Source organism: Pituophis catenifer, unplaced genomic scaffold, assembly GCF_029215685.1.
Source record: "Pituophis catenifer annectens isolate HBS135680 unplaced genomic scaffold, rPitCat1.0.hap2 SCAF_3, whole genome shotgun sequence".
NCBI lineage: Eukaryota > Metazoa > Chordata > Lepidosauria > Squamata > Colubridae > Pituophis > Pituophis catenifer.
This window is the reverse complement of record NW_027256883.1, coordinates 110,665,509-110,677,857: the sequence shown is the minus strand read 5'-3', so window position 1 is coordinate 110,677,857 and position 12,349 is coordinate 110,665,509. Positions and strand designations below refer to the sequence as shown.

General features: G+C 37.6%; 1 protein-coding gene across 1 annotated transcript in view; it reads right to left on the bottom strand.

Moving 5' to 3' along the window:
• Nucleotides 1–12,349, bottom strand: part of PAPPA2 (pappalysin 2) — a 150,459-nt gene that overhangs the window by 94,537 nt on the left and 43,573 nt on the right. The window contains exon 4 of the mRNA XM_070939233.1: nt 2,206–2,499. Coding sequence (XP_070795334.1) covers nt 2,206–2,499 — 294 coding nt within the window. The remainder of the gene's footprint in view (nt 1–2,205; nt 2,500–12,349) is intronic.

Sequence of the window (12,349 nt, the reverse complement as noted above, 5' to 3'; positions counted from 1 at the left end):
TTCAAACTTCTACATAATGCTGAGAATTTTTTAAATCAAATTTAGGATGTCACCAACAGGATGCCTTTTCCTGTTTTACTAATACAGAAGAGACAGTCAAGGTTCAGAACCAGCCCTTCATCAAGCCACAACATTTGTTCGGTAAAGTTGATAATCTGAGATTTGACAAGAGAGAGGTCCTGCTTTGCAGAGTTTCATCTTGAATGGTTAAATGTCTCTTTCTTTCTTTCTTTCTTTCTTTCTTTCTTTCTTTCTTTCTTTCTTTCTTTCTTTCTTTCTTTCTTTCAGACATCCTACTACTAATGATTCTAATGAAAAACTTGTGCTATTCTAAAATCTAACCTTCTCACTGCATTCTCTAAGGGCAATATTTCAAACCTCTGTTTTTAGCCCTTAACGTTTTACTATTTTCAGACTTTACTCCTCGTATATTCCCCTATCTATCTAAGGATCTTCATATGAGCCCTTTCTTCATATGAGCTCCTGCCAGATGAGGCAAAGTGAGCGGCCCCCAAAAAGGCTTTTTTTCATAAAGACTCTACTGGTGGAATGATTTCTCCAGCACCTGTATTACAGCTTTTTCAGTATTACATCAAATATTTATTTTTGGATGTATTTCAGCAAGTTTAGACTGCCAAACTGTTAGACTGCTTTGTTTTAAGTATCTACTATCTACAGAACCTGTCTGTCTGTCTGTCTATCTTATTTCTATAAATCAAATTGCTATTATTAAGACACAGAAAAAGACCACATTTTCCAGTTCCCTTAGCAGCCCTATGAATTAAATACAATTAAGTCTATATGATGGAATCTGTTCATTCTAGTTTTATCCCCAACTGTCCTATCCCTATGTCTTCCCTACAGTTAGGATCATAAAGTCTTTGCAGACATAGTGCTCTCTTTGGTTTTGACACTGATAAATCTCAGATTTAAAAAACCCAATCCCTAATTAGTGTTTATATACACACACATTAAAAAACGTCATCCAGTTTCACTCAGTTGACAAGCACCATGATTTCAAGAGACAGGAAACTTCAAAAAACTTATCATTCTAAAATACCCTCTCTGAAATGTTAATGCTGTTCTTTACTGTAAAGGCTGTATTACTATGCCTTTAATAATAATCCAATATAGCAAGATAAAACAGATAAGTGTTGGGATTGGTTTCTACTAACATGCTTTGTTGTAGCTGAAAGCACAGAAATTGAGCAATTAAAATTGACAGCCAATTCAGATGAAATGAATGAGTTCTTGGAGGCTGAACGTTGTTCATCTTCTAAGTGCTACAGACATTTCTGTCATTCCTTATAAGGATTTTTTAAAAAATTAGGAGGATTTCTGTTATTGAGGCGCATGGAATTGGATTTCAGATGGCAGACAGACTGCTTTGAAGAGCTAGACAGAATAACCCACTGGACATCTTATATTCCTGATATCCTTGTAGTACTTTGAATCCTTGGCAGTCTATGCTTGCACGAGTCGAAAGTTGCAAAGATGGTATAATTTTTGCAATGGAAATGAAATTCCTTTAATGCATATTACCTATGTAGGATTCTAGACCCCACTGGAACTCAGAAAATATTTCAAACAGGCAAATCTCCCAACCGAATGTATAGGATTATGCAGCACAGTCCTACCACACAGGTGGACAAGTGCTTTGCTGTTGCCATCAGTACATCCCCCATTCATTGTTGTTCTGCACAGTAAATGCAGAAGGGGACACGAGGGCTAGAAGTTACCACTTTATTTTTCAACCAGTTCCATTCATTAGAACTAAAACTAAAGATACCCAATTTTTTAAACACAAGAGCTTGTATTTATTTTATTTTACTTTTATTCTGCCTTTATTACTTTTTAAATAACTCCAGATGGTGGACATACTTAACACTCCTTCTGCCTCCTATTTTCTGCACAATAATCATGTGAGGTAGGTTGGGCTGAGAGAAAGTGACGGGCCCAAAGTTACCAAACCAGCTTTCATGCCTAAAGTGGAACTAGAACTCACAGTCTCCTAATTTCTAACCTGATGCCTTAACCATTAGACCAAACTTATCCCCAATACTTCTTAGAGAAATCAGGGCAGCTAGGATTTTGCCATTCACATTCTAGCTGTCATGTTTCATGGCTCTCAGCATCTCCAGATTGTACATGCCAGTTGATACTCACCTCTGAACCTGATGAAGGAATAGTGCTTTTCCCCCTTACCTGTGTAACTCATATAATTGCTGAAGGGAGTTCCAGAGAAAGCGGTATGGCCACAGGTGTCATTGATGGGTTCTGGATCCTGACAGACTTTGCTTTTGAGTGTTGGTGCGGTGTCGGCACAGAGATCTCCAGTTTCCATGGATGGTGTTGTCTCCCTGCATGGATCATCACAGGAGTCTTTTTCATCCACACCCTTAAAGACATGATAGAGTCCCAAGACGTGTCCTATTTCATGGATCATAGTATTTGTATGACCTGGCATCCCGTAGTAAGCTGGATTTAGAACTACTCCACCTGAAATTGGAAGTGAACTAAATGTGAACCACAGAGAATATGGGTAAACAATCTTGAAATCTGAGATAAATTAATATATATCTGTGCTCAAACACCATGGAAAGTTGGCTTTACATAAAGGGCTCTTTATGGTCCACTTGTCCATGTATTAGCATTCTAAGTAGATAAGCAGGTGGGAAAGCTGTTTGAAGTAAGGGCCATCCAAAGTGAGCACAAGATGACTAAACATGTCTCCATGGAGAGCGGAGATGACAATTGCAGCAGAGACCAGTTCTTTAGACACACTCTGGACCTTCTTCAGAACTTCTCCAGACAAGGAGAGGACTGGAGATCACTCACATGTACCCCAAATGGCTGATCCTTGCAAGTAGACTACAAGATAGCAATCTCAACAGTCTGAGTGCCAAGAGACAAAGGGATTAATAATCAAGCTCACAACAGCAGTAGTATATTTTAAAGGACATTAGATTTCCTAACCTTACTTCTAATCACTTTTGGAAATTGCTTATTTAAATATCTTAAGGCTTTAGAGGTCTTTAGAATGGCAAGTCTGAAGAGGCACCTGGTGAATGTAATTTTATTCCTGAACAAAATAAAAAAATAATTATAAATTTAAGAATTTAAAAGAATTTGAAACAAATGGCAAAAGGCTAAACAAGATTTAGAACTAAAAAGTTATAAACAAATTAAGTATGCAGACAAATTTGGAGTATTGAAATTTGTACTATAAGATTTTTGAATCAACTATACAAAATGAATACCTTTTTGTGAGAACCAGAATTGTTTTGATTACTACAAGTCATAAAAAGATAAGAAATCTTACGATTTAAATTAAACACTAAAGTCCAGGCTGAAACAACAACAACCAACAATGTTTGCCTTTAGGATTGCAATTTACAAAATGCCACAAAATACAAAATTTGAAACCTTAAAGATCTTTGAAGAGTGGGGAAGAAAATCTTTAATAAATCTAAAAATTCAGGACATGTGCTAACATCTTTCAAGTATAAGTTAGCTATTTGAGAAGACTCTCCTTCTGAAACCATTCCCTCATTACCTTATAAGTAAGCTTCTCCAATTTACAACCAGAACCCTAGACAAAGATGAATCCAAGTTGCAATCTTTCTCAATCAATAAATATACATCTCAGCATAAACTACAGCTTTAGACTATATTTTCTTATTGGGGATATCCAAAGTATATTAGGAGCAGAACCAAATAAACTAACATAACTGTCAAAAAGAACAAAATAGTGTATCTTGTCCCAGATAATGAGAAGTACACTTTAAATCTTAACTGACTATTTTATAAAATCAGTGACTTTTGGTTGGTTGGTTGATTGATTTTTGTTACTATTATTTTTCTCACTTTCTCTGTCTCTCAGAAAAGTAACATATTAAATCTCCAAATACAGGAGAAAGAACAATGAGTATGTTTACTGAGTGTTGTGACTGAGGCCCATGTAGTGATTACCAAACACAATTCAGTCCTGAACAAACTTATTTTATTAAAACAGCTGAGAATTAATTCATTCTCAGCTTTAGTCCAAAACAAATTCTTTGGCCTTATCACCAACTTTTGATGTCTTTGGCAGCCTGCCAAAGGCTTTTCTTGTCAAAAACCGCACAAAGTTCAAGAGATAAGAAGCACTGGAATCAACGTTGCTTTTCTACAAAGAACCCAATGGCTCGTTGCTGCTCTTTTAAGCCTTATGGGGATGACCAATCATCTTCTGGCCTTACTCCCCAAGTTGTCCTTTTTGCTTCAGCTGCTCTTGCCTTCTGGTAGCTCTTCACATGCGTGCATTAGGAACAGACTCCTCCTGTTCCTCTACCTCTCTGCTGTCCGCCTCTGGAGGCTCTGGAGTCCGCACATCGTTCCCAGATGGCCCTGGCCCATCTCTGCCTCCAATGCAGAGCCCTTGTCTCGGCCTTCCCCTGACTCCAGGACTGGCCCATTGCCCTCCCCAGCCTCCTCACTGTCTGACTCCACTGCCAAGTCCGCAGGCTGCTGGCGGCCCACAACACTGAGGTCACAAGTTACCTTAAAATTGACTATTCCCATCTTTATGTCCAAATGAAAAAATATGAGAGAGTGAGGCCCTGTAAAATTTATCATGATGTTAGACTTCATTCCCTCTTTCTTTATGATCACTAGCTTGCTTTCAAAATGGGCAAATAAAGAAAAGTTCATTTGATAATCCTCTCCTTTCTTATGAAAGTTTTGGTTAGCTGATGAAAAGCCCAACTGATTATCCCAATGAAAGTCTATGAAAAAGGCCTTTGATGCTTGAACACAAATCACTCCTTTCCCTCTCTTGTATCTGTTGTGGCTTCTTCCATGCATTGTTGCTCTTTATATGTGGGCTTGATATGAATCAGCTGTCACAAATCTTTTAAGCCATTAGCAAGTTGGTAATATTTTTACAAAGGCCAGGACTTTCACATCAAACATGAAAAGTAAGTACTGTGAAATGTGTTCACAAAAGAGATCAAAACCTGAATAAGTATTAATCCTCCTTTTCCAAAGGCCAGTGTTTTGGCAACTCTTTAGGAACAGAGAATTTACCACACAGGAACTTAGTCCATCATAAAATGCTCAGCAGGCTTCAAGTATTCAAGCACCATAGAACACTTTGATGCCTCTGACAACTTGGAACTGATCAAAAAAGCTGAAAGGTCAATGCTGATTATCAACACAAGACCTGACACTGTGATCTTAAAATCTCAACTTTTCTTAAGCTGACTTGTATGATAAGGAAGCATTAAACTAATGGGAATGGACAGTCATGAAGCATATGTGGGAGAAACTGAAGCTGCTTAAATTTTCTGCAAGACCGCACACACTGATCAATAGATAGTGCAGAAGTTAAAAGCTCCATGTGGAATATGGGCCTAAGCTGAAACAATAAAGCATGATGTGTAGCTAGAAGGTACAATTAGATTCTTGGGTCATAGCTAATGTTTTTATTATTTTCTTGGGCAAGAAAGTGAGAACCAGATGTATATTTTTACAGGCAAATAGACCTCTCTAAGATGATCAGGCTCCATACAATATTTCTAAGATTGAAGAATTGTTCTGGGATGAGATGAGAGAGATCAATTATGTACTGAATAAATGAATATAGAATGAAAATCCTAGTAAAAATCTAAAAAAATAGTGTGCTTAATGACTTGTAGAAGTAACTATGCACTATTTTTTGTGAATAACTGGTTCACAAATTCCAGCAACTCCAATCAACGTCCAATAGAATAAGGTACTGGGAGTCCCACAATACGTGGAAAGTTACAAACTGGACACCCAGGGGGGAAGTATAATTATACAAATTAATAAAGATGAGGTCATTAGTTATGAAAGCAAAACAAAGTCTCTGAATGCAGAAGGGTGCCAATAAATACCAGTGGCTTCAAGGCAAAAATAGGAGAGTTATTGCCTTTCAGACTTTCTTGTGGGCTTTTTGGAAACATTTAATGGGCCTATACACAATAATAATAATAATAATAATAATAATAATAATAATAATAATAATAATAATAATAATAATAATAATAATAATAATAATAATAATAATTTTATTTCTATACCGCCCTTCTCCCGAAGGACTCAGGGCGGTGTACAGCCTATTTAAAAACACAGAAAAAAACAACGATTAAAATTTAAAATCATTAAATAATTAGGCTCCAATTAAAATCCCAGAAATTTAAAATACCCCAATTTAAAATCGTTCTGTTAATAGCCCAGCCTGGCGGAACAACAGGGTCTTCAGTGCGCAGCGAAACACCCGGAGGTCGGTGATCTTACGTATTTCCGGGGGCAGTTCATTCCACAGGGCTGGGGCTCCCACAGAGAAGGCCCTCCCCCTGGGTGTCGCCAGCCGACATAACTTGGCCGATGGCACCCTGAGGGGACCCTCTCTGTGGGAGCTATAGTGCACTATCTAGCTAATGTTTTTATTATTTTCTTGGGCAAGAAAGTGAGAACCAGATGTATATTTTTACAGGCAAATAGACCTCTCTATTTGGCCGGTGGGAGGCTACTGGTGGCAGAAGTTGGTCTCGAAGGTACCCGGGTCCTATGCCATGGAGCAGATCTCTGCAGTGCTGGTGTTTTTGGATGCGGAGAAGGCCTTGGATCGAGTGAATTGGAACTTTCTATTAAAGACTTTAAAAAAGATGGACTTCGGGGATCAGTTTGTACAGGCGGTTTCAGCAATCTATCAAGAGCAAACAGCACAAATTATTATTAATGGAAGTTTAACTACAAATTTTAGTATAGAAAAAGGCACAAGACAAGGTTGTCCATTATCCCTGTTGTTGTTTATTCTAACTCTAGAAGTCTTGTTGAATACAATACGGGACTCGAGCACTTTGAAGGGAATAGTGATAAGGCAAGAGGATTATAGAACAAGGGCATTTGCAGATGACCTGGTTGTTACCCTAACACAGCCGATGGAATCAATAATTCAGATGAAAGACATTATAGAAGAATATGGTATGGTATCAGGATTCAGACTGAATCAGAAAAAAACCAAGATGATAGTTAAAAATATGACAGTTGATCAAAAGAAGGAACTGGAGAGGAAGGCAGGCTTTGAAATAGTATCAAAGGTGAGATATCTAGGAGTTCAAGTTGCAGATTCAAATATAAAACTGTTTCAAAATAATTATGAGGTGTTGTGGCGAAAGGTACAAAAGGATATGGAAACCTGGAAAAAACTGCAGCTGTCTCTACTTGGAAGAATAGCAGCAGTTAAAATGAATGTTCTACCTAGATTTTTATTTTTGTTTCAAATGATTCCGGTACTTAAAAATGATGAATACTTGATGGAATGGCAAAAAAGAGTGAATAAGTTTGTTTGGAATGAGAAAAAGCCAAGAGTTAAACTGAAAATTATGCAAGATGTTCGTGAAAGGGGTGGTCTTAAACTTCCAAACCTGCGATTGTATTATGAAGCAGCAGCGTTTACACAAGCAAGTGATTGGTTTGGAAGGACAAAGACTGGAATATTGAATATTGAGAGCTATGACCTTGAATTTGGTTGGCATGCATATTTATTCTATGAAAACAAGGTGGATAAAGTATTTAACAGCCATATACTTAGAAGCTCCTTGATGAGAGTTTGGAAGAAGCACCGACTCAAATGGGATTATAAAATACCGTTGTGGTTGGATCTTGGTCATATTATACGGAATATAAATATAAAGTCACTCGGGGGGGTTATATAAAGAAGTACTTTTTAATGATGGGGCAGATGGCAATTGAAGTCATTAAACACACTGTTGGAAGAAGGGATTAATTTAACTTGATTACAGTATAATCAACTTCAATTGAGATGGAGAGAAGATCAAAAAATTGGATTAAAGTTGCATGAAGAAGAATTGGTTAGGCAGATAAAAGAGAAAGGCCCAATGCATATTAAGAGGGTTTATAATGTTTTGTTAGAAAGAGATTCAGAAAACGAATTGGTTAAAGATTGTATGATAAAATGGGCACAAAACTTTGGAGAACCAGTTATGATGGAAACGTGGGAAAAAATATGGGTTCAGAATGTTAAATTCACACAGTCACAGAATTTGAGGGAAAATTTTTATAAAATGTTTTATAGGTGGCATTTAGATCCTAAGAAATTGTCATGCACGTATCCTAATGTTCAACCAAAATGCTGGAGATGTGATTGCTTAGATGCTACATATTATCATATATGGTGGACATGCAAGAAAGCAAAGGCTTTTTGGATAAAAATTTGGTGAGTTATGCAAAATGTTTTGAAGAAAAAAATTCAATTTTCTCCTCAATTGTTTTTATTGGGTATAGTTAAGGGCTTTTCAGTGGGTGAAACAAAATTGATATTGTATATGGTGACAGCAGCTAGGTTATTGATTGGTCAATGTTGGAAAAGGGATGATATGCCTACAATTCAAGAATGGACTTTGAAGATGGCCAGTTTTGCAGAAATGGCGAAGATATCAGCATATTTAAAAGACCGGACTCAGGAGACTTATGTATGGGAGTGGAAGAAATGGATAGATTATGTGCAGAATAAATATCAAACTAGGAAGTATCAGATAGCTTTTAGCTGAATGTTGTGTAGAAATGCATAGTATATAGGGGCTAAAATAGCATATTGTTATGTAGAAATGTATAGTGCACAGGGGGGAGAATAGAGGGGTGGTAAAGTATGATATAATATAATGTGGACGGATTTCACCTTGGGGAAGTCATGGGAAGAGGGGAGGGTTAGGGGGGTTAGGGAGGGATGGGGGAGGAAATGGGGGAAAATTGGTTTTTGTAAAACTTTTTCAATTAAAAAAAAACTAGTGGAAACATAGAGTGGAAAAAGTAGTAGAAAATGAGCAGGTTAAATATTGTCAGGTTTCTGAATACAGACTAATAAAGTATTGGCTCATTATACTCCAGATGTAGAAAGGAAAAAAGTATAGATAATTCATGTAGGGAATAGTAGAATAGAAGACAAAAATGTTGGAGAAGATCACAAAGTATAAAGATCTGAAAATTGAAATTGAAAGATTATGCATAAATCGCTGTGGTGATCCCAGTGGTTATCCACACACTGGGTGTCATACCAAAAAATCCTGGACAGAAAATCTGTGCATTAACAAAATTTTCTTCTGTCAATTGCTAAGCTATACTGCGTAAACTCACACATATATTACAATGATACATCATGGTCCTAGGTTCTTGGGAAGAACTCAATACATATGAAGGTGAATACCACCTAAATTGGCAGCTATGATTTCTCACTGTTGTGAACAGATTATAATAATATATTCAATTTATATGCCAACTGTCTTCCAGTGACTGTGAAGCAGTTTAACTCTACCTTTCTGAAAATTTAATAGCAGTTCTCCTATTCTTTAAATATTTTGAAGGCCTAATGAGCAATTATACATGTCTTTGTTCAATCTAAACATTTGTTTATTTAAATTTACAAATGATACTGTACCAAATGATAATCAGGATGAATTTACATACTATGCTGCAAATAGAATCTCAAACTTTGATTATATGGCTGTTCCTTGCAGTTCAGCAGGTCTGTTAAATCCAGTGGTGGGATTCAACTTTTTTAACAACAGGTTCTGTGGGTGTGGCTTAGTTGGGGGTGGGGCTTGCTAGCTGGTCACGTGACTGTGTAGGCGTGGGTAGCTCGTCATGTGACCGGGTGGGCATGGCTATGTGCATAGACTTTTTTCAGAGGGCTGAAAAAAGTCATTTCTGACTGGGCCTCGCACTTTTGACCAGTCCTCACACTTATGACCATCCTCACATTTATGCCTGTGCAGCTTTCTTAACAACCATGTCACTCATTTCACAACTGCTTCTCTTCACCATGGTGACAAGATAGGGCAAAAACATAAAATGTGAGGACAGTCGTAAGTTCGAGGACTGGTCAAAAGTGCGAGGACCAGTCAGAAATAACTTTTTCAGCCCTCTGAGTAGTCCATATGCATAAAAGGATACAGCAATAGAGAGGGATGAAGGAAGGGAAGGGAAATTAGAGTAGGAGGGAGGGTAAGAAAGGGAGGAAGAGAGGAGGAGAAGGAGAAAGGAAGAGGAAGTAGGGAGGAGAAGAAGAGGGGGAGGAAGAGAAAGTAAGAAGGAAAGAAAAGAGAGAGGTGGTAGGTTTGAGGAGAAAGATTGCTGTACAATAAAAAAGATGAAAGGGAAGAAAGCCAACCCCAAACAAATATAAAGATATTAAGATAAAATAATGAATTGTTAAACTTTAAAGAATAAAAGAGAACAAATATGAATAAATAACAATAATTAGAAACACACATACAAACATACAACGTATTTTCTTTGAACAGAGTATTTGGCCGGTTCACAAATTTAAACAGTGTTTAGTCATTTCAATTAAATTTACAATTTCTATATTTCCTTTTTGCCATATTTATTCCTCATCTATTTTTGTAAAAAACCAATATTACCCTTCATCCTCATCTCTAATCTTAATCAAATTCAATTTTTCCCTTCTATTCTATATTATACCCCTTCCCATTGTCATCTATTTTTATATCCATCCTCACATTGGTTAATTATGTAATATTAGTTGTTTAATATAAATTCAACATTTTAATATAAATCAATTAGTTATATAACTACCTTTTTTGTATATTAATCAATATGAACATGAATATTCCAATTATTTCCATGCAATCCAATTTCTTACAAATCAATTAATCATATTTACCAATAATAATAAACCAAATAATTTCCCCCATATATTCCTCCAAACCACAACTTAACCCTTTCTGCTTTCAGAAATATACAATTAATAGTATCTCAATTATTACAATTCCCTAGTTAAATAGAGCTTTTTTTCTTTTGTGTTTTAAAATCCTGAACTCTCCTCCTTTTCCCTAAATTTCCCATTGTTTGCACTTACCTTTTTTGGTGAGGAAAAAGAAAAGAATTCTGCCTGCCTAATTTTCCAACCTTGCAGCAACAGCAATGCAGTTTCAGTTTCGTTTCTCAGCATAGCTAGGGGGAAAAAAAATCAGCACTCTTTGCAAGGAAGCAGAAGAGCCCTGAGCAAAACAGCTGAGACAAATCAGCTGAGAGCCGGGAGGCCAATTAGCCTATGCTGAAGCTCCGTGGGCCAATAAAATTACAAAAAAACCACCAAACCCTTTGTTAAATTGCTGGCTCCCCCGCCCCTCGCCCACCACTATTTATTGGCAATAAATAGTGGTGCGGAAGGGCGGGGCAAGCCAGCAATTTAACAAAGGGTTCGGCTGCACCACTGGCTCTAGGGCGGCCCTTTGAAGCCCCGCGGCAAGAATTTGAAGTTTTTTTTTCCTCTAGCCATCGGAGGCAGCAATAGATTGGGAATGGGCGGGGTAAGCGAACAGCCGGCGATCCAACAGAGCAGAGAGTGAGGGTGAGTGAAGGCATGGAAGCTGATTTCTCCATCCTGCTCTCTTGCGTCCGGAGCCGGTGGGGAACCACGTGGCAGCCCACATGGATCCCAGGCAGTGGAACTCAGGCTAGGGAAGGGGTGGGCAATTGTGGCTCTTTTACAACCTGTGGCCTTCAACTCCCAGAATTCCTGAGACAGCCAAGCTGTCTCAGGAATTCTGGAAGTTGAAGTCCACAGGTTGTAAAAGAGCCACAATTGCCTACCCCTGGCTACGGTAGGCTGGCGCCGCGCGGGTGGGAGGCGAGGGGCGGGCGAGCCAGCAATTTAACAAAGGGTTCGGCCGAACCCCTAGAACCCCCAGAATCCCACCACTGGTTAAATCTATGTAAAACAGTTTGCATACTAAATAAAAGAAGCATGGACAAATCAAAAAATATTTCTGTTTCAAGACTGAAAGAAAAATTGTATTTGGAAAGTTCTGCCTTCTCAACAGTGTTTAATCGGTATCTTTCTCCATTATACCTCAAAATTATGCCAGTTGGAGCATCCCACCGAAATGGAATTTGTTGTTTTTTTAATTCATTCACTAAAAATCCAAAATCTTTTCTATCTTTTAACATCTTGGGTGGTAGCTCTTTATAAACTCCAATCTGAGCTCCCTCCACTTGCACAGCAGAGAGAAAAGACTTTTGCAGAATATCATTTCTCATTCTTCTGTCTGTGAAATATATCACCACATCTCTAGGCAGTTGTCTTTGTCTGGCCACCCACGAATTCACTCTATAAATTTTGTCCATTTTGTAAAAAATCTCTTCAGGGTTAATTTTTAACAACACAGCCAGAGCATCAGCACAAATCTGTCTCAAATCTTGTCTATCGTTCTCTTTTATACCTCTAAGCCTTATGGCGAATTCCATGGACCTGAACTGCATCATTGTAATTTCATTTTCAACTCTCTGCATTTTATTA